At 44.4% G+C, this 22,977-nt stretch overlaps 1 protein-coding gene across 1 annotated transcript in view; it reads left to right on the top strand.

Moving 5' to 3' along the window:
• Window positions 1-22,977, top strand: part of tox (thymocyte selection-associated high mobility group box) — a 101,763-nt gene that overhangs the window by 36,916 nt on the left and 41,870 nt on the right. Inside the window, exon 2 of the mRNA XM_036966420.1 lies at window positions 7,061-7,126. Within this exon, the coding sequence (XP_036822315.1) occupies window positions 7,061-7,126 (66 nt within the window). The remainder of the gene's footprint in view (window positions 1-7,060; window positions 7,127-22,977) is intronic.

The raw sequence follows: 22,977 nt of genomic DNA, 5'->3' as shown, positions 1-22,977 counted from the left end.
CATACAAACCCTCCAACCAAAAAAGGCCTGTGGTTTCATAGTATCCTAAGTGAAATGATAAAATATACCGACCACAAATTACAATTGGCTATACTTCAACTCTTTAACATCATCCACAGCTCTGGCATCTTCCCCAATATTTGGAACCAAGGACTGATCACCCCAATCCACAAAAGTAGAGACAAATTTGACCCCAATAACTACCGTGGGATATGTGTCAAAAGCAACCTCTCGAAAATACTCTGCATTATCGTTAACAGCAGACTTGTACATTTCCTCAGTGTAAACAATGCATTGGCAAATGTCAAGTTGTCTTTTTACCAAACTATCGTATGACAGGTGTTGGGGGAAAAACATGATAAAATCCATGTACACAAACAACAAGTGTGCTGTTACAATTGGCAAACAACACACACATTTCTTTCCAAAGGGCCGTGGGGTGAGACAGGGATGCAGTTTGAGCCCCACCCTCTTCAACATATAAACAAATTTGTAAGGGCACTAGAACAGTCTGTAGCACCCGGTCTCACCCTACTAGAATCTGAAGTCGAATGTCCTACTTTTTGCTGATGATCAGGTGCTTCTATCCCCAGCCAAGGAGGTCCTACAGCAGCACCTAGATCTTCTGCACAGATTCTGTCAGACCTGGGCCTTGACAGTAAATCTCAGTAAGACAAAATTAATGGTGTTCCAAAACAGGTCCAGTTGCCAGGACCACATACATATTCCATCTAGACACCGTCGCCCTAGAGCACACAAAAAACTATACATACCTCGGCCTAAACATCAGTGTCACAGGTAACTTCCCCAAAGCTGTGAACGATCTGAGAGACAAGCCAAGAAGAGCCTTTTACCCCATCAAAGGGAACATACAATTGGGCATACCAATTAGGATATGGCTAAAATACTTGAATCAGTTATAGAACCCATTGTCCTTTATGTTTGTGAGGGCTGGGGTCTGCTCACCAACCCAAAAATTACAAAATGGGACAAACACCAAATTGAGACTCTGCATGCAGAATTCTGCAAAAATATCCTCTGTGTACAACGTAACACACCAAATAATGCATGCAGAGCAAAATCCAAAAAGAGCTGTTAAATTCTACAACCACTTAAAAAGAAGAGATTCCCAAACTGAGATGCACTTCCTAACCTCCTGCCCAATGTATGACCATATTAGAGACACATATTTCCCTCAGATTACACAGACCCACAAAGAATTTGAAAACAAATCCAATTTTGATAAACTCCCATATCTGTTGAGTGAAATACCACAGTGTGACATCACAGCAGCAAGATTTGTGACCTGTTGCCACGAGAAAAAGTCAACCAGTGAAGAACAAACACCATTGTAAATACAACCCATATTTATGTTGATTTATTTTCACTTTTGTACTTTAACCATTTGTACATCATTACAACACTGTATATATACATATGACATTTGAAATGTCTCTATTTCTTTGGAACTTTTATGAGTGTAATGTTTACTGTTAATTTTTTACTGTTTATTTAACTTTTGTCCATTATTTATTTCACTTGCTTTGGCAATGTAAACATATGTTTCCCATGCCAATAAAGCCCTTTGAATTGAATTAAACTGAATTGAGAGAGAGAGAGAGAAACACTGTTGAGACTACATGTTATACTGTACAAGAGAGTCAGGTGTCATAGAACTTGTATAGATTGTTTGTCCAGTGCTGCTGTTGCGAGTCTGTTCCATGTTCCACGGACACATGCAGCTGTTCCATGTTCCACGGACACATGCAGCTGTTCCATGTAATCATTAATAATGCAGAGGTGTCGGTTCATTTGGAGGAATGAGTGTCTGTGTTACAACCCTACAGCCTCCCCTTTCCTTGGACTGCCAGGCAGATGCTCCATTCCAAACTCTGTGTAGAGAGAGGAGGAGGGGGGGGGGGGGGGGGATCGTCTTACAAGAGGTCAGCCATGACACCCTGTTTTGGCTTTTTGTTGATTTAGTCATCCGATCGCTCATTTGCATTGGTGTGACAGCTGGCGAATTGTGAGCAGTCGTTTGTCCAGTGTCTACCTGTGTGGATGGGCTTAGCTTTTTCACCTGGCATGTCCCTTGTAGGACAGGACAGGTGCATGGGATGGTTAGAACACGATGCTACTGCTGAGGTTGAGACAGAGCTCTTTGTCCAATCAGCTCGTACTAAAACTGTCCTAGCACCAATCACAACTCTGTATCTTGTATCCAATGCAGATATGAACAAATCCCTTATGATGATATTTGTTACATTACCCTATGGAAATGTCAGTCTGTTGGAAGCCATTTGTGGTCAGGCTCAGTTTAGTTCTACTCTCACCCTGAGTGAGTGAGGTTACAGCAAGACTGGTGCCATACAGCTGGTTTTGGACAACTCCTTTACCATTGACTCATCTAAAACACACTTTAAAGAAAGGGAGAGAATTCTTTGAACACTCCACAAGTTGGGCTGGGGATTCAAAACAGTTCCCTACTACAGACCCATTTCACTAATACATACTGGCATCAAAAGAAAAGTAGCTTATTTGTTTTGAGACTTATAATGTGTTAGAAGTGGAACAAGCCACCCTGAACTAAGAGATCACAGATGTTAAGAGGGTAGAGGGGGAAATGGCAATGCATTACATACATTTAAACTGGAACACTGCCAAAACCATGGGTCTCAGTGTTTATTCAAGAACAATTGGCTGAATGAAATCATACGGGACATATGCACTGAATCACAAGAAATGTTGACTTTGAATGTAGTGTACTCAAGTATTTTATCACAGATCACTTGGTCTTATTCTAATGTCCCCTTACAACCTGATATAAGGGCTAAGTGTAGTCTGTGTAGTGTCGGTGTAGTGTCTGTGTAGTGTCTGTGTAGTGTATGTGTAGTGTCTGTGTAGTGTCTGTGTAGTGTCTGTGTAGTGTCTGTGTAGTGTCTGTGTAGTGTATGTGTAGTGTCTGTGTAGTGTATGTGTAGTGTCTGTGTAGTGTATGTGTAGTGTCTGTGTAGTGTATGTGTAGTGTCTGTGTAGTGTATGTGTAGTGTCTGTGTAGTGTCTGTGTAGTGTATGTGTAGTGTATGTGTAGTGTCTGTGTAGTGTCTGTGTAGTGTATGTGTAGTGTCTGTGTAGTGTCTGTGTAGTGTATGTGTAGTGTCTGTGTAGTGTCTGTGTAGTGTATGTGTAGTGTCTGTGTAGTGTATGTGTAGTGTCTGTGTAGTGTATGTGTAGTGTATGTGTAGTGTCTGTGTAGTGTCTGTGTAGTGTAGGGGTAGTGTATGTGTAGTGTCTGTGTAGTGTATGTGTATGTGTAGTGTCTGTGTAGTGTATGTGTAGTGTCTGTGTAGTGTCTGTGTAGTGTCTGTATAGTGTATGTGTAGTGTATGTGTAGTGTCTGTGTAGTGTCTGTGTAGTGTCTGTGTAGTGTCTGTGTAGTGTCTGTGTAGTGTATGTGTAGTGTCTGTGTAGTGTATGTGTAGTGTATGTGTAGTGTCTGTGTAGTGTCTGTGTAGTGTCTGTGTAGTGTATGTGTAGTGTCTGTGTAGTGTATGTGTAGTGTCTGTGTAGTGTCTGTGTAGTGTATGTATAGTGTCTGTGTAGTGTATGTGTAGTGCCTGTGTAGTGTATGTGTAGTGTATGTGTAGTGTCTGTGTAGTGTATGTGTATCCATGAATGTCAGATGCCTCACTGTATGGAATGTATATTGACCGGTTATATAGCATCCTTCACATACAGTCCATTTTCATGTTAAGACTTGACTGTGCATTTTAGCTATACTAGTAAATCTCCATTTCCGTTGCTTCCAAAGTGTGTGTGTGTGTGTGTGTGTGTGTGTGTGAGGTGAATCACTATAGGCCTAACTCAAAGCAGTAAAGTGTAAGTGGGGATGCAGCATGGACAGACAGACAGACAGACAGGCTTTTCTGTTTTATAACAGATTGCACATGAAAGGATTGCGTTCAAGCCTTTCCTTTGTGGCTTGTAATTACTAGTGTGCTAATTGCTTTAAATTGCTGACATCTCGAGTCGATAAGGATGAGAACAAGGCCTTCAAAGGGAAGTTGTCCGAAAAGGGAAAGACAAGAACCCTGAACAAAGACAACAACAAAAGGAAAACATCAGTTGACTAATATAATACTCTCTCTTCCTCTACCTCTCTCTTTTCTAATGTTCTTCTTTCTTTTCTCTCAATTCAATTCAAAGGAGCTTTATTGGCATGGGAAATGTATGTTTACATCGCCTAAATAAGTGAAATAAACAAAACTGAGAAGAAACTAATTTAACCACATCAACATAACCTCTATATATCTCTATCTCTGTCTCCCTCTCTCTCCCCTCTCTGTCTTCCCCCTCTATCTCTGTCTCCCTCTCTCTCCCCTCTCTGTCTTCCCCCTCTATCTCTGTCTCCCTCTCTCTCCCCTCTCTGTCTTACCCCTCTATCTCTGTCTCCCTCTCTCTCCCCTCTCTGTCTTCCCCCTCTATCTCTGTCTCCCTCTCTCTCCCCTCTCTGTCTTACCCCTCTATCTCTGTCTCCCTCTCTCTCCCCTCTCTGTCTTCCCCCTTTATCTCTATCTCCCTCTCTCTCTCCTCTCTGTCTTCCCCCTCTATCTGTCTCCCTCTCTCTCTCCTTTCTGTCTTCCCCCTCTCTCTCCTCTCTGTCTTCCCCCCCCCCTCTCTCTCTCTCTCTCTCTCTCTCCCCTCTCTGTCTTCCCCCTCTATCTCTGTCTCCCCCTCTATCTCTGTCTCCTTCTCTCTCCCCTCTCTTTCTTCCCCCTCTATCTCTGTCTCTCTCTCCCCTCTCTGTCTTCCCCCTCTATCTCTGTCTCCCTCTCTCTCCCCTCTCTGTCTTCCCCCTCTATTTCTGTCTCTCTCTCTCTCCCCTCTCTGTCTTCCCCCTCTATCTCTGTCTCCCTCTCTCTCCCCTCTCTGTCTTCCCCCTCTATCTCTGTCTCCCTCTCTCTCCCCTCTCTGTCTTCCCCCTCTATCTCTGTCTCCCTCTCTCTCCCCCCTCTGTCTTACCCCTCTATCTCTGTCTCCCTCTCTCTCCCCTCTCTGTCTTCCCCCTTTATCTCTATCTCCCTCTCTCTCTCCTCTCTGTCTTCCCCTCTATCTGTCTCCCTCTCTCTCTCCTTTCTGTCTTCCCCCTCTCTCTCTCCTCTCTGTCTCCCCCCCCCTCTCTCTCTCTCTCTCTCTCTCCCCTCTCTGTCTTCCCCCTCTATCTCTGTCTCCCCCTCTATCTCTGTCTCCTTCTCTCTCCCCTCTCTTTCTTCCCCCTCTATCTCTGTCTCTCTCTCCCCTCTCTGTCTTCCCCCTCTATCTCTGTCTCCCTCTCTCTCCCCTCTCTGTCTTCCCCCTCTATTTCTGTCTCTCTCTCTCTCCCCTCTCTGTCTTCCCCCTCTATCTCTGTCTCCCTCTCTCTCCCCTCTCTGTCTTCCCCCTCTATCTCTGTCTCCCTCTCTCTCCCCTCTCTGTCTTCCCCCTCTATCTCTGTCTCTCTCTCTCTCCCCTCTCTGTCTTCCCCCTCTATCTCTGTCTCCCTCTCTCTCCCCTCTCTGTCTTCCCCCTCTATCTCTGTCTCCTTCTCTCTCCCCTCTCTTTCTTCCCCCTCTATCTCTGTCTCTCTCTCCCCTCTCTGTCTTCCCCCTCTATTTCTGTCTCTCTCTCTCTCCCCTCTCTGTCTTCCCCCTCTATCTCTGTCTCCCTCTCTCTCCCCTATCTGTCTTCCCCCTCTATCTCTGTCTCCTTCTCTCTCCCCTCGCTGTCTTCCCCCTCTATCTCTGTCTCTCTCTCTCCCCTCTCTGTCTTCCCCCTCTATCTCTGTCTCCCTCTCTCTCCCCTCTCCGTCTTCCCCCTCTATCTCTCTCTCTCTCTCTCTCTCTCCCCTCTCTGTCTTCCCCCTCTATCTCTGTCTCCCTCTCTCTCCCTCTCTGTCTTCCCCCTCTATCTCTGTCTCCCTCTCTCTCCCCTCTCTGTCTTCCCCCTCTACCTCTGTCTGCCTCTCTCTCCCCTCTCTGTCTTCCCCCTCTATCTCTGTCTCCCTCTCTCTCCCCTCTCTGTCTTCCCCCTCTATCTCTGTCTCCCTCTCTCTCCCCTCTCTGTCTTCCCCCTCTATCTCTGTCTCCCTCTCTCTCCCCTCTCTGTCTTCCCCCTCTATCTCTGTCTCCCTCTCTCTCCCCTCTCTGTCTTCCCCCTCTATCTCTGTCTCCCTCTCTCTCTCCCCTCTCTGTCTTCCCCCTCTATCTCTGTCTCCCTCTCTCTCCCCTCTCTGTCTTCCCCCTCTATCTCTGTCTCCCTCTCTCTCCCCTCTCTGTCTTCCCCCTCTATCTCTGTCTCCCTCTCTCTCCCCTCTCTGTCTTCCCCCTCTATCTCTGTCTCCCTCTCTCTCCCCCCTCTCTGTCTTCCCCCTCTATCTCTGTCTCCCTCTCTCTCCCCTCTCTGTCTTCCCCCTCTATCTCTGTCTGCCTCTCTCTCCCCTCTCTGTCTTCCCCCTCTATCTCTGTCTCCCTCTCTCTCCCCTCTCTGTCTTCCCCCTCTATCTCTGTCTTCCCCCTCTATCTCTGTCTCCCTCTCTCTCCCCTCTCTGTCTTCCCCCTCTATCTCTGTCTCCCTCTCTCTCCCCTCTCTGTCTTCCCCCTCTATCTCTGTCTCCCTCTCTCTCCCCTCTCTGTCTTCCCCCTCTATCTCTGTCTCCCTCTCTCTCCCCTCTCTGTCTTCCCCCTCTATCTCTGTCTCCCTCTCTCTCCCCCCTCTCTGTCTTCCCCCTCTATCCCTGTCTCCCTCTCTCTCCCCTCTCTGTCTTCCCCCTCTATCTCTGTCTCCCTCTCTCTCCCCTCTCTGTCTTCCCCCTCTATCTCTGTCTCCCTCTCTCTCTCCCCTCTCTGTCTTCCCCCTCTATCTCTGTCTCCCTCTCTCTCCCCTCTCTGTCTTCCCCCTATCTCTGTCTCCCTCTCTCTCCCCTCTCTGTCTTCCCCCTCTATCTCTGTCTCCGTCTCATTTTCTGAAGTAAAGTGAACACCATTCTAACTGTGCTCCTGTTGTGTTCTTGTTGTGTTTGCAGTACGACAGTGAGGCCATGTTCCTGGGCATGCCAGAGGCTGGCCTGGACTTTGTGCCAACCAACCAGGTGGGTTAATTACTCTTCCCTGTGCTTTTAGTTTGAAATCCTAATTAGACATTATACGAGATGACTAAATTAGGGACTATTATGACATGTAAACAGTGCATTTAAACCTCGTTGCAGCCTAATCAAATAAAGCCACTAACTGCACAGTTGTTTTGTTGTTAGAGAGATTTTATTGTATTTCCAGTTCAACTTACAGTTCTACCTAGCTACAGCCAAGCTGTGCCTGTTTGAGAGCTTGCCTGGCTTAATGAGCCAGTAGAATAGTCCCAAAACTGTAAATGATCAAATAGTACCTGAACCCAGGTCTGGTAGAGTACACAGCTGCCTAAAGATGGAATCCACATTAGGGGAACCAGCACCACTGTTCTCCCCAGTCCCTTTGTTATTGTTATACGAGTTGAGGAGGGTCCAAATGGAGGTGAGCAGGGGGGTAAAAATATTCTGCTGTTTTATCGTGTGTGCAATGATGTCCGAGGAGGAAAAAACAGTGTTCATTATTTCCGGTTTCTTGAGGTTGTTTTAATATCCCAAACGGACATGGCAGATTCACCATTAGGGATTCCAGCTTCAAAAAGCCTATAAATGAACATTTATCATGAAAAGAGGTACATTTAGCTTTCATGTGTTGCAGGGCTGTTTCTCCATGTATTCTAGTGGGAGTGTTAACTATAATACATCTCCAGAAGTATGTGGACACCCCTTCAGATTAGTGGATTCGGCTGTTTCTCCATGTATTCTAGTGGGAGTGTTAACTATAATACATCTCCAGAAGTATGTGGACACCCCTTCAGATTAGTGGATTCAGCTGTTTCTCCATGTATTCTAGTGGGAGTGTTAACTATAATACATCTCCAGAAGTATGTGGACACCCCTTCAGATTAGTGGATTCAGCTGTTTCTCCATGTATTCTAGTGGGAGTGTTAACTATAATACATCTCCAGAAGTATGTGGACACCCCTTCAGATTAGTGGATTCAGCTGTTTCTCCATGTATTCTAGTGGGAGTGTTAACTATAATACATCTCCAGAAGTATGTGGACACCCCTTCAGATTAGTGGATTCGGCTGTTTCTCCATGTATTCTAGTGGGAGTGTTAACTATAATACATCTCCAGAAGTATGTGGACACCCCTTCAGATTAGTGGATTCAGCTGTTTCTCCATGTATTCTAGTGGGAGTGTTAACTATAATACATCTCCAGAAGTATGTGGACACCCCTTCAGATTAGTGGATTCAGCTGTTTCTCCATGTATTCTAGTGGGAGTGTTAACTATAATACATCTCCAGAAGTATGTGGACACCCCTTCAGATTAGTGGATTCGGCTGTTTCAGTCATACTTGTTGCTGACAGGTGTATAAAATTGAGCACACAACCATGCAATCTCCATAGACAAATATTGGCAGTAGAATGGCCTTACTGAAGAGCTCAGTGACTTTCAACGTGGCACCGTCATACAACGCCACCATTCCAACAAGTCAGTTTCTCAAATTTCTGCCCTGCTAGAGCTGCCCCGTTCAACTGTAAGTGCTGTTATTGTGAAGTGGAAATGTCTAGCAGCAACATCGGCTCATCCGCGAAGTGGTAGGCAGTGGTGTAAAGTACTTAAGTACAAATACTTTAAATTACTACTTAAGTAGTTTTTTTAGGGTATCTGTGTCATGTATTGTCATGTTGTGTCTTTCTGTCCTTTCCTTTCACCCTGTCTCCCTCTGCTGGTCGTATTAGGTTACCTTTTCTCCCCCGCTTTCCCCCAGCTGTTCCTTGTCTCCTCTTGACTACCTCGTCACCCCTTCTCCCACCTGTTCCCCTTTTCCCTCTGATTAGTCCCCTATATCTCTCTCTGTTTTTGTTCCTGTCCTTGTCGGATTCTTGTTTGTTGTGTTTCATGCCTGAGCCAGACTATCGTCATGTTTGCTGTAACCTTGTCCTGTCCTGTCGGAATCTGCCGGTCTATCTGAGCCTACCTATGTTTGGTTATTAAAGAAGCTCTGTTTAAGTTAGTTCGCTTTTGGGTCCTCATTCACTCACCGTAACAGAAGAATCCGACCAAGAATGGACCCAGCGACTTCGGATCCTCTCCACTCAGCCGTCGAGATCCAGGGAGCGATGCTAGGCAGACACGAGCAGGAATTGTCTGCTGCTCGACATGCCGTTGAGACCCTGGCCACCCAAGTCTCCAACCTCACAGAACAGGTTCACCATCTCCGCCTCGATCCACCGGCCACTTCCAGGGCTTTCGAATCTCCGGAGCCCAGAATCAATAACCCGCCGTGTTACTCTGGGGAGCCCACTGAATGCCGCTCGTTCCTCACCCAGTGTGATATTGTGTTTTCTCTCCAGCCCAACACTTACTCCAGGAGCACTGCTCGTGTCGCCTACGTCATATCTCTCCTTATTGGACGGGCTCGTGAGTGGGGCACGGCAATCTGGGAGGCAAGGGCTGAGTGTACTAACCAGTATCAGGACTTTAAGGAGGAGATGATACGGGTTTTTGATCGATCTGTTTTTGGGGAGGAGGCTTCCAGGGCCCTGTCTTCCCTATGTCAAGGTAATCGATCCATAACAGACTACTCTATTGAGTTTCGCACTCTTGCTGCCTCCAGTGGCTGGAACGAGCCGGCTTTGCTCGCTCGTTTTCTGGAGGGTCTCCGCGCAGAGGTAAAGGATGAGATTCTCTCCCGGGAGGTCCCTTCCAGCGTGGATTCCCTGATTGAACTCGCTATTCGCATTGAGCGACGGGTTGATCTTCGTCACCGAGCTCGTGGAAAGGAGCTCGCGTTCTCCGTTGCCCCCCTCTCCGCATCACTACCATCTTCCTCTGCCGGCTCGGGAGCTGAGCCTATGCAGCTGGGAGGTATCCGCATCTCGACTAAGGAGAGGGAACGGAGAATCACCAACCGCCTCTGTCTCTATTGCGGTTCTGCTGGTCATTTTGTCACTTCATGTCCAGTAAAAGCCAGAGCTCATCAGTAAGCGGAGGGCTACTGGTGAGCGCTACTACTCCTGTCTCTCCTTCAAGATCCTGCACTACCTTGTCGGTCCATCTACGCTGGACCGGTTCGTCAGCTTCCTGCAGTGCCTTAATAGACTCTGGGGCGGAGGGCTGTTTTATGGACGAGACCTGGGCTCGGGAACATGACATTCCTCTCAGACAGTTAAGGGAGTCCACGGCCTTGTTCGCCCTGGATGGTAGTCCTCTCCCCAGGATTCAGCGTGAGACGCTACCTTTAACCCTCACTGTTTCTGGTAATCATAGCGAAACCATTTCTTTTTTGATTTTTCGTTCACCTTTTACACCTGTTGTTTTGGGCCATCCCTGGCTAGTTTGTCATAATCCTTCCATTAATTGGTCTAGTAATTCTATCCTCTCCTGGAACGTCTCTTGTCATGTGAAATGTTTAATGTCTGCTATCCCTCCTGTTTCCTCTGTCTCTTCTTCACAGGAGGAGCCTGGTGATTTGACAGGGGTGCCGGAGGAATATCACGATCTGCGCACGGTGTTCAGTCGGTCCAGGGCCACCTCTCTTCCTCCACACCGGTCGTATGATTGTAGTATTGATCTCCTTCCGGGAACCACTCCCCCCCGGGGTAGGCTATACTCTCTGTCGGCTCCCGAACGTAAGGCTCTCGAGGATTATTTGTCTGTAGCTCTTGACGCCGGTACCATAGTCCCCTCCTCCTCTCCCGCCGGAGCGGGGTTTTTTTTTGTCAAGAAGAAGGACGGGTCTCTGCGCCCCTGCATAGATTATCGAGGGCTGAATGACATAACAGTTAAGAATCGTTATCCGCTTCCTCTTATGTCTTCAGCCTTCGAGATCCTGCAGGGAGCCAGGTTTTTCACTAAGTTGGACCTTCGTAACGCTTACCATCTCGTGCGCATCAGGGAGGGGGACGAGTGGAAGACGGCGTTTAACACTCCGTTAGGGCACTTTGAATACCGGGTTCTTCCTTTCGGCCTCGCTAACGCTCCAGCTGTCTTTCAGGCATTAGTCAATGATGTCCTGAGAGACATGCTGAACATCTTTGTTTTCGTTTACCTTGACGATATCCTGATTTTTTCACCGTCACTCCAGATTCATCTTCAGCACGTTCGACGTGTCCTCCAGCGCCTTTTAGAGAATTGTCTTTTTGTGAAGGCTGAGAAGTGCACTTTTCATGCCTCCTCCGTCACATTTCTCGGTTCTGTTATTTCCGCTGAAGGCATTAAGATGGATCCCGCTAAGGTCCAAGCTGTCATTGATTGGCCCGCCCCTAAGTCACGCGTCGAGCTGCAGCGCTTTCTCGGCTTCGCGAACTTCTATCGTCGTTTCATCCGTAATTTCGGTCAGGTGGCAGCTCCTCTCACAGCCCTTACTTCTGTCAAGACGTGCTTTAAGTGGTCCGTTTCCGCCCAGGGAGCTTTTGATCTCCTCAAGAATCGTTTTACATCCGCTCCTATCCTTGTTACACCTGACGTCTCTAGACAGTTCGTTGTCGAGGTTGACGCGTCAGAGGTGGGCGTGGGAGCCATTCTTTCTCAGCGCTCCCTCTCTGACGACAAGGTCCACCCATGCGCGTATTTTTCTCATCGCCTGTCGCCGTCGGAACGTAACTATGATGTGGGAAACCGCGAACTGCTCGCCATCCGGTTAGCCCTAGGCGAATGGCGACAGTGGTTGGAGGGGGCGACCGTTCCTTTTGTCGTTTGGACTGACCATAGGAACCTTGAGTACATCCGTTCTGCCAAACGACTTAATGCGCGTCAGGCGCGTTGGGCGCTGTTTTTCGCTCGTTTCGAGTTCGTGATTTCTTATCGTCCGGGCTCTAAGAACACCAAGCCTGATGCTTTATCTCGTCTCTTCAGTTCTTCAGTAGCCTCCACTGACCCCGAGGGGATTCTCCCTGAGGGGCGTGTTGTCGGGTTGACTGTCTGGGGAATTGAGAGGCAGGTAAAGCAAGCGCTCACTCACACTCCGTCGCCGCGCGCTTGTCCTAGGAACCTTCTTTTCGTTCCCGTTCCTACTCGTCTGGCCGTTCTTCAGTGGGCTCACTCTGCCAAGTTAGCCGGTCACCCTGGCGTTCGGGGTACGCTTGCTTCCATTCGCCAGCGTTTTTGGTGGCCCACCCGGGAGCATGACACGCGTCGTTTCGTGGCTGCTTGTTCGGTCTGCGCGCAGACTAAGTCCGGTAACTCCCCTCCTGCCGGCCGTCTCAGGCCGCTTCCCATTCCCTCTCGACCGTGGTCTCACATCGCCTTAGATTTTGTCACCGGACTGCCTTCGTCAGCGGGGAAGACTGTTATTCTTACGGTTGTCGATAGGTTCTCTAAGGCGGCTCATTTCATTCCCCTTGCTAAGCTTCCTTCTGCTAAAGAGACGGCACAAATCATCATCGAGAATGTTTTCAGAATTCATGGCCTTCCGTCAGACGTCGTTTCGGACAGAGGTCCGCAATTCACGTCTCAATTTTGGAGGGAGTTTTGCCGTTTGATTGGGGCTTCCGTCAGTCTCTCTTCCGGCTTTCACCCCCAGTCTAACGGTCAAGCAGAACGGGCCAATCAGACTATTGGTCGCATCTTACGCAGTCTTTCTTTTCGCAACCCTGCGTCTTGGTCAGAACAGCTCCCCTGGGCAGAATACGCCCACAACTCGCTTCCTTCGTCTGCGACCGGGCTATCTCCTTTTCAGAGTAGCCTCGGGTACCAGCCTCCACTGTTCTCATCTCAGTTCGCCGAGTCCAGCGTCCCCTCCGCTCAGGCTTTTGTCCAACGTTGCGAGCGCACCTGGAAGAGGGTCAGGTCTGCACTTTGCCGTTATAGGACGCAGACTGTGAGGGCTGCTAATAAGCGTAGAACTAAGAGTCCTAGATATTGTCGCGGTCAGAGAGTTTGGCTCTCCACTCAGAACCTTCCCCTTAAGACGGCTTCTCGCAAGTTGACCCCGCGGTTCATTGGTCCGTTCCGTATTTCTCGGGTCATTAATCCTGTCGCAGTTCGACTTCTTCTTCCGCGATACCTTCGTCGCGTCCACCCGGTCTTCCATGTCTCCTGTATTAAGCCCGTTCTTCGCGCCCCCGCTCGTCTTCCCCCCCCCCCCCCCATCCTTGTCGAGGGCGCACCCATCTACAGGGTCCGCAGGATTTTGGACATGCGTCCTCGGGGCCGTGGTCACCAGTACCTCGTTGATTGGGAGGGGTACGGTCCTGAGGAGAGGAGTTGGGTTCCCTCTCGGGACGTGCTGGACCGTGCGCTGATCGAGGATTTCCTCCGTTGCCGCCAGGTTTCCTCCTCGAGTGCGCCAGGAGGCGCTCGGTGAGTGGGGGGGTACTGTCATGTATTGTCATGTTGTGTCTTTCTGTCCTTTCCTTTCACCCTGTCTCCCCCTGCTGGTCGTATTAGGTTACCTTTTCTCCCCCGCTTTCCCCCAGCTGTTCCTTGTCTCCTCTTGACTACCTCGTCACCCCTTCTCCCACCTGTTCCCCTTTTCCCTCTGATTAGTCCCCTATATCTCTCTCTGTTTTTGTTCCTGTCCTTGTCGGATTCTTGTTTGTTGTGTTTCATGCCTGAGCCAGACTATCGTCATGTTTGCTGTAACCTTGTCCTGTCCTGTCGGAATCTGCCGGTCTATCTGAGCCTACCTATGTTTGGTTATTAAAGAAGGTCTGTTTAAGTTAGTTCGCTTTTGGGTCCTCATTCACTCACCGTAACAATCTGTACTTTACTATTTATATTTTTGACTACTTTTACTTTTGACTTTTATTCCTTAAGAAAATATTTGACATTTTACTCTGTACATTTTCCTTGACACCCAAAAGTACTTGTTACATTTTGAACGCTTAGCACGACAGGAAAATAGTCAAATTCACGCACTTATCAACCGAAAGTCCCTGGTCATCCCTACTGCCTCTGATCTGGCGGACTCACTAAACACATGTTTGTTTGTAAATGATTTCATCCAGTTTGCTTAATATAAGGAATTTGAAAGTATTTATACTTTTACGTTTGATACTTAAAACCATTTAAGCATTAGGGGGCGCTATTAAAATTTTGGGATGAAAAACGTTCCCGTTTTAAACAAGATATTTTGTCACAAAAAGATGCTCGACTATGCATATAATTGACAGCTTTGGATAGAAAACACTCTGACGTTTCCAAAACTGCAAAGATATTGTCTGTGAGGGCCACAGAACTGATGTTACAGGCGAAACCCAGATAAAAATCCAACCAGGAAGTGCCGCATTTTTTGAAACCGCCTCATGCCAATGATTCCTTATATGGCTGTGAAGGAGCTAGGAATGAGCTTACGTTTTCCACGTATTCCCCAAGGTGTCTACAGCATTGTGACGTCTTTTTACGCATTTCCATTGAAGAATGGCTGTAAGGGACCATATATAGCAAGTGGTCACATGGTGTCTCCCGCAGAAAATCTTGCGTAAAATACTGAGGTAGCCATTTTTCCAATCGCTTCTTATGAGAAACCAATTGCCTCGACGGATATATTATCAAATATATATGTTAAAAACACCTTGAGGATGGATCCTAAACAACATTTGCCGTGTTTCTGTCGATATTATGGAGCTCATTTTGAAAAAAGTTTGGCGTTGTATAGGTAGCATTTTCCGGTCGATTTCTCAGCCAAGCATGATGAACAAACGGGAGCTATTTCGCCTACAAAAATAATATTCTTGGAAAAAAGGAACATTTGCTATCTAACTGGGAGTCTCCTGAGTGAAAGCATCCGAAGTTCTTCAAAGGTAAATTATTTAATGTAGTTGCTTTTCTTATTTTCGTGAAAATGTTGCCTGCTGCCAGCAGAGCCTAGCATAGCATTATGCCATGATAAACTTACACAAATGCTTGTCTAGCGTTGGCTGTAAAGCATATTTTGAAAATCTGAGATGACAGTGTTGTTAACAAAAGGCTAAGCTTGTGTTTGAATATATTTCATTCATTTCATTTGCGATTTTCATGAATAGGAAAAGTTTCTAGGGGTATTTATGTCCACTGCGTTATGCTAATTCGTTTGAGGCTATGATTACGATCCCGGATCCGGGATTGCTAGTTTCAAGATTTTAAGTATATTTGAAACAAAATACTTTTTAGAATTTTACTCAAGTAGAATTTTACTGGCTGACTTTTACTTTTACTTGAGTAATTTTCTATTAAGGTATCTTTACTTTTACTCAATGATGACAGTTGGGTACTTTTTCAACCACTGGTGGTAGGCCACACAAGCTCACCGAATGGGACCGTCAAGTCCTGAAGCGTGTAGTGCGTAAAACTCCTCTGTCCTCGGTTGCAACACTCACTACTGAGTTCCAAACTGCCTCTGGAAGCAACGACAGCACAAGAACTGTTCTTCGGGAGCTTCATGAAATGGGTCTCCATGGCCGAGCACCCGCACACAAGCCTAAAATCACCATGCGCAATGCCAAGCGTCTGGAGTGGTGTAAAGCTCGCCGCATTGGACTCTGGAGCAGTGGAAATGCGTTCTCTGGAGTGATGAATCACGCTTCACCATCTGGCATTCCGATGGACGAATCTGGGTTTTGTTGATGCCAGGTGAAAGCTACCTGCCCCAATGCATAGTGCCAACTGTATAGTTTGGAGGAGGAGGAATAATGGTCTGGAGCTGTTTTTCATGGTTCGAGCCCCTTAGTTCTAGTGAAGGGAAAACTTTACTCTACAGTATACAATGGCATTCTAGACAAACTTTGTGGCAACAGTTTGGGGATGGCCCTTTCCTGTTTCAGCATGACAATGCCCTCGTGCACAAAGCGAGGTCCATACAGAAATGGTTTATCGAGATCGGTGTGGAAGAACTTGACTGGCCTGCACAGAGCCGTGTCCACAACCCCATCTAACATCTTTGGGATGAATTGGAATGCCAACTGCGAGCCAGGCCTAATCGCCAAAAAATCAGTGCCCTACCTCACTAATGCTCTTGTGGCTGAGCAAGAATGTTTCAACATCTAGTGGAAAGCCTTCCCAAAAGAGTGAAGGCTGTTATAGCAGCAAAGGGGGACCAACTCCATATTAATGCCCATGATTTTGGAATGAGATGTTTGACGAGCAGGTGTCCACATACTTTTGGTCATGTAGTGTGTCTGCCCTAGGAGGATGGTAGATTATTTCAGGATACTGGTGCTGTGTCTCTGTTAGTGTTGGGGTGAATCACATTTTGAGCAGGGAGCGTGTAACAGTGGGCCGTGTGATAACTGTAAATACCACTTAGATATGGCCCAGTGCACACGTTAATGGTTAGCAAAGGGATTGGAAGTGTGTGTGTGTCAAATAAAATCAAATGTTATTTGTCACATGCTTTGTAGACAACAGGTGTAGACTAACTGTGTTTGTGTGTGCGTGTGCTTGTGCATTTGTGCATGAGCATGCGTGTGCACGTGTGTGTGCACGTGTGTGTGTGTGTGAGGGGGGTTAGTGCTAAGCCCTTAAAGCTAGAATCCTTAGTTGCTACATCAATTTTTGGACTTATAAATTAATTATATCATATAGTATACCCACAGATTCTTGAAGAATATAACTTAAATGGGCAATCAGCAGTTGCTACATTCATTTTTGGACTTCTAAATGAATGTTATGTACCCATTGATTCTTGAAGAATATAACCTATAAATGCCTCTTGAGATTAGTTCAACTGTCGTACTCCATCAGAACCCAAAATATAAGCTTCTTTACTCCAATGTTTGTAAACGATGTAAATGTAAACAAACACTGTATTGCCTCATAATATGGTTAAAGCTATCATGTTGATATCATGGATGGCCAGTCCTTACATCCATTGCTCTGTCTATTAATCTGAGATGGTGACATTTCTCCAGGTCCATCCATCAGCTTTTTATTTTATAATTTTTTTTGTAATTTTGAATGAATTTTTTTTTTTTGCAGGTTAATTAGCTTTAAAATTGCAGATAGATTGTGGCTTCCATCAATGTCATTGTCTGCATCATTTCCAATCACCTATATATTTTTTATTTTTTTAAACTACTTTCTACATTGTAGAATAATAGTGAAGATATCAATACTATGAAATAAAACATTTGTAATCATGTAGTAACCCAAAAAGTGTTTAAACAAATCAAAAGACACTTCACATCAAAAGGTTGAATAATTGAACAGTATTTCTATATTACAAGCAGTTGGAGTGGTCCGTGGACACTTAAGGAACAGTCATGTCGAGTTTGTTTCATTTGGTGACCTCATGAAGGACAGGAGACACACATTACTGTTTTTTTGTTTGTATACAATTCTCAATAATGGGGTTTGCATCAGAATGTTGTATAAAATAAATGATTAAGCATAAGAATACTTTTGGAAAGATAACAATGTGATCTTAGTCTTCTAAATGAGAGTTGTTTTTCATAGTAACTTATGATCGGTCAGTGGCCACGCCCCTGTGAGCACAGACACTATACCCAAAGGTCATAGAAGGCCCCTTTCCACAGAGTTAATAAAAGGACTTATGACAAAATTTACAAAGAGTAAAAAACGCAGGGACGGGAGTTCCCAAGTCGAAATGGCTAAGAAATCTACAAACTAAAGACCAATTATTCAGGCTGCAGCTGTTTAAGTGCTTTACTCAAGGCAAAGAGTGGCTACTTTGAAGAATCTCAACTCTAAAATATATTTGGATTTGTTTAACACTTTTTTGGTTACTACATGATTCCATATGTGTTATTTCATAGTTTTGATATCTTCACTATTATTCTACAATGTAGAAAATAGTAAAAATAAAGAAAAACTCTTGAATGAGTAGGTTTGTCCAAACGTTTGACTGATACTGTATATAAAATCTATTTTCCTTTATTATTTTCCCTTAACCATACCATCCCTCCCCTAATTGGAGTAAACTAATGGACAACAACACTTAGGTTTCTACATCCAGCTTATGCATACTATATACATTTTATGGACACAATAAATTTTACAATAGTTGTCTTTTGTTTGTTTTTAGTCCCATCCTTCAGCTCCACTCAACCCCTCCCATCTATCTCTGAACACCATCCAGTCCCATCCTTCAGCTCCACTCAACCCCTCCCATCTATCTCTGAACACCATCCAGTCCCATTTCAGCTCCACTCAACCCCTCCCATCTATCTCTGAACACCATCCAGTCCCATCCTTCAGCTCCACTCAACCCCTCCCATCTATCTCTGAACACCATCCAGTCCCATCCTTCAGCTCCACTCAACCCCTCCCATCTATCTCTGAACAACATCCAGTCCCATCCTTCAGCTCCACTCAACCCCTCCCATCTATCTCTGAACACCATCCAGTCCCATCCTTCAGCTCCACTCAACCCCTCCCAACTATCTCTGAACACCATCTAGTCCCATCCTTCAGCTCCACTCAACCCCTCCCATCTATCTCTGAACACCATCTAGTCCCATCCTTCAGCTCCACTCAACCCCTCCCATCTATCTCTGAACACCATCCAGTCCCATCCTTCAGCTCCACTCAACCCCTCCCATCTATCTCTGAACACCATCCAGTCCCATCCTTCAGCTCCACTCAACCCCTCCCATCTATCTCTGAACACCATACAGTCCCATCCTTCAGCTCCACTCAACCCCTCCCATCTATCTCTGAACACCATCCAGTCCCATCCTTCAGCTTCACTCAACCCCTCCCATCTATCTCTGAACACCATCCAGTCCCATACTTCAGCTCCACTCAACCCCTCCCATCTATCTCTGAACACCATCCAGTCCCATACTTCAGCTCCACTCAACCCCTCCCATCTATCTCTGAACACCATCCAGTCCCATCCTTCAGCTCCACTCAACCCCTCCCATCTATCTCTGAACACCATCCAGTCCCATCCTTCAGCTCCACTCAACCCCTCCCATCTATCTCTGAACACCATCCAGTCCCATCCTTCAGCTCCACTCAACCCCTCCCATCTATCTCTGAACACTATCCAGTCCCATCCTTCAGCTCCACTCAACCCCTCCCATCTATCTCTGAACACCATCCAGTCCCATCCTTCAGCTCCACTCAACCCTTCCCATCTACCTCTGAACACCATCCAGTCCCATCCTTCAGCTCCACTCAACCCCTCCCATCTATCTCTGAACACCATCCAGTCCCATCCTTCAGCTCCACTCAACCCCTCCCATCTATCTCTGAACACCATCCAGTCCCATCCTTCAGCTCCACTCAACCCCTCCCATCTATCTCTGAACACCATCCAGTCCCATACTTCAGCTTCACTCAACCCCTCCCATCTATCTCTGAACACCATCCAGTCCCATCCTTCAGCTCCACTCAACCCCTCCCATCTATCTCTGAACACCATCCAGTCCCATCCTTCAGCTCCACTCAACCCCTCCCATCTACCTCTGAACACCATCCAGTCCCATCCTTCAGCTCCACTCAACCCCTCCCATCTATCTCTGAACACCATCCAGTCCCATACTTCAGCTTCACTCAACCCCTCCCATCTATCTCTGAACACCATCCAGTCCCATCCTTCAGCTCCACTCAACCCCTCCCATCTATCTCTGAACACCATCCAGTCCCATCCTTCAGCTCCACTCAACCCCTCCCATCTACCTCTGAACACCATCCAGTCCCATCCTTCAGCTCCACTCAACCCCTCCCATCTATCTCTGAACACCATCCAGTCCCATCCTTCAGCTCCACTCAACCCCTCCCATCTATCTCTGAACACCATCCAGTCCCATCCTTCAGCTCCACTCAACCCCTCCCATCTACCTCTGAACACCATCCAGTTTATTTGCCATATATTTTTCAATAGTGCTGTGATGTTTCACAAATGTTCTGGACCTTTATATTCTCATAGATTCTACATATTGTAAATTAAAGATAACATTCTCATAGATTCTACATATTGTAAATTAAAGATAACATTCTCATAGATTCTACATATTGTAAATTAAAGATAACATTCTCATAGATTCTACATATTGTAAATTAAAGATAACATTCTCATAGATTCTACATATTGTAAATTAAAGATAACATTCTCATAGATTCTACATATTGTAAATTAAAGATAACATTCTCATAGATTCTACATATTGTAAATTAAAGATAACATTCTCATAGATTCTACATATTGTAAATTAAAGATAACATTCTCATAGATTCTACATATTGTAAATGAAAGATAACATTCTCATAGATTCTACATATTGTAAATTAAAGATAACATTCTCATAGATTCTACATATTGTAAATTAAAGATAACATTCTCATAGATTCTACATATTGTAAATTAAAGATAACATTCTCATAGATTCTACATATTGTAAATTAAAGATAACATTCTCATAGATTCTACATATTGTAAATTAAAGATAACATTCTCATAGATTCTACATATTGTAAATTAAAGATAACATTCTCATAGATTCTACATATTGTAAATTAAAGATAACATTCTCATAGATTCTACATATTGTAAATTAAAGACAACATTCTCATAGATTCTACATATTGTAAATTAAAGATAACATTCTCATAGATTCTACATATTGTAAATTAAAGATAACATTTTTGCTAATAGTATTATTATATTATTTATCGATTGACAATTACTTTTTAAATCACCCAGCAGTGCTATTTGCTGCAGGCAAATGTTGCAATTTTTCAGCCATTCATGATCCTGCAACCAAAAACAAGCAAAATAATTATCTAATGATTCTGTCTCTTATTAGCAAAGCTGGGATGGTTGTATCCCCCATATATAACATTCTATTGGTTGCAATAATTTTTTATAAAAATGTTAATTGGAAAACCCTTAGTTTTGAATCCAGCTTTGTTTTGTGTATCAGTTCATAAACCATGTGCCATGGAAGCGGTACATCGAAAATCTCTTCCCAACTATTTTGCAATCTATATGGCACAGCTGTCAATGTTTTGGTCCTTAAATGAAACTGGTATACTTTTTTATTTATCACAATGTTCTTTAGCAAATTTTGGTCTTTAATGCAGAGCCGACAGTCAAGTTCCTTACTTTCTCCCCGTTCCACTTGCCTCTTCCCTTTTTTTGCGGTAATGCTTCAATTAGTTGGTTATAATATTGAATAGAGCAGACATGTCCATATATTTCTGTCAGATGCATGTGTGAAATAACTCCACCAGTCCTACGTATGATGTCATCATTATACCTTTTGTAAACCTTTTGTCCAAAAATATATATTTTTTTATCCATAGTATATTTGAGTTTAACCATAATATTTGTTATAATATTTGTTATTGTCTTTTCTGGTGGATTAAACTCTTAATTGCAACCAACTTTCTATGGCATGTTTTAAAAATAGCTATATTTGATGTCATTTTCAAATAACCAAAAGTGAGAGGTTGTAATCTGAATAAAGTCCCCTTTATTCAGATTACAAATGCCATTTTTTAACATGAGGTGAGACATTTTTACTAATCTGCGTGTGTATCTAGTGTAACTTTTGTATGACGGAATCCTTTAATCTAATGGTCTAATGCTTTAATATTGAATCATTTATGACCTCCGAATTCATATTCATTATATTAATAGGCCCATTTCATTTTGTCTTCCAAATAAAATTGAAATTTTTTTTTTGCTCATATAATTTAAAAAACATGTTGCTAGGTGTAGGCAAGGACATAAGCAAATAGGTAAACTGGGATATGACTAAAGAGTTAATCATGGTGATTTTTTCCCACAAATAGACAGGTATTTTCCTTTCCAAGGTAGCAAGATCGTATCTATTTTTGCCAACTTTCTATTAAAATGTATTGTATTGAGATAATTTCTTTCTTTCGGGATATGAATACTGAGTATGTCCACTTCACCATCAGATCCTTTTATTGGTAAACTACACGGTAATGTCAAAGTTTTAAAAAATTGTGATCCAATACGTAATGTAGTACACTTGGATTTCTAGAACCTTGATATAATTGTTGGATCTGATTTTTAAAGTTAACATTTTGATGGTCATAATAAATAGATATTCCGATAGTGGACAACCTTGTTTTACTCCTCTTGACAGTTTAATACTTTCTGAGCAGTAGCCATTATTTACTATTTTACACCTAGGGTTACTATACATAACTTTTATTCATTGTAAAAGAGATTCTCCTAAATGGAAATATTCCAGGCATTTATATATAAATTCCAGTTGTACTTCATCAAAAGCCTTTTCAAAGTCAGCTATGAATAACAGGCCTGGTTTCCCAGATTTTTCATAGTGTTCTATTGTTTCCAGTACCTTTCTTAAATTATCTCCAATGTATCATCCATGTAAAAAACCTGTCTGATTAGGATGAATAATATCTGACAATACCTTTTTAATTCTATGCGCTATGCACCTTGCTAGAATTTTTGCATCACAACACTGAAGTTTAAGGGGATTCCAATTTTTTATCACTTGTGTCCTGTTTCAGTAATAATGAACTCAGACCACCTTGTTGAGTATCTGATAATCTACCATTTTTATAGCAGTGGTTAAAACATGCTTATAAAGCTCCCCTGAGTACATCAAAAAAGGTGCGCTATACCTCAACTGGTATGCCAGGAGTTTTCCTAGACTTAAAGGCTTTAACTGCACCAAGAAGTTCCTCCTTTGTAATTTGGCCTTCACGTGAGCCTTTCTGTACAGCTGTTAATTTTACATTATTAATAGGGAAAAATCCTTACAGTTGACTTCGGTTAGTGGAGATGGAGGAGACCTAAATGAAAACATATGCTTAAAGTACTTTGCTTCCTCTTTCAAAATATAGTTTGGTGAATCATGGTTTACTCTGTCATTTGTAACAAGTTTTAGTAAATTATTTTTGGTAGCATTTCTATGTTGAAGATAAAAAAACTTCCCCATATTCCATCCAGTTCACTGTATTTTTTATAATATATTACA

The sequence above is a fragment of the Oncorhynchus mykiss genome, chromosome 28 (assembly GCF_013265735.2).
Source record: "Oncorhynchus mykiss isolate Arlee chromosome 28, USDA_OmykA_1.1, whole genome shotgun sequence".
NCBI lineage: Eukaryota > Metazoa > Chordata > Actinopteri > Salmoniformes > Salmonidae > Oncorhynchus > Oncorhynchus mykiss.
Note: the sequence above shows the minus strand (reverse complement) of the source record. Positions and strands in the feature narration are given on the sequence as shown.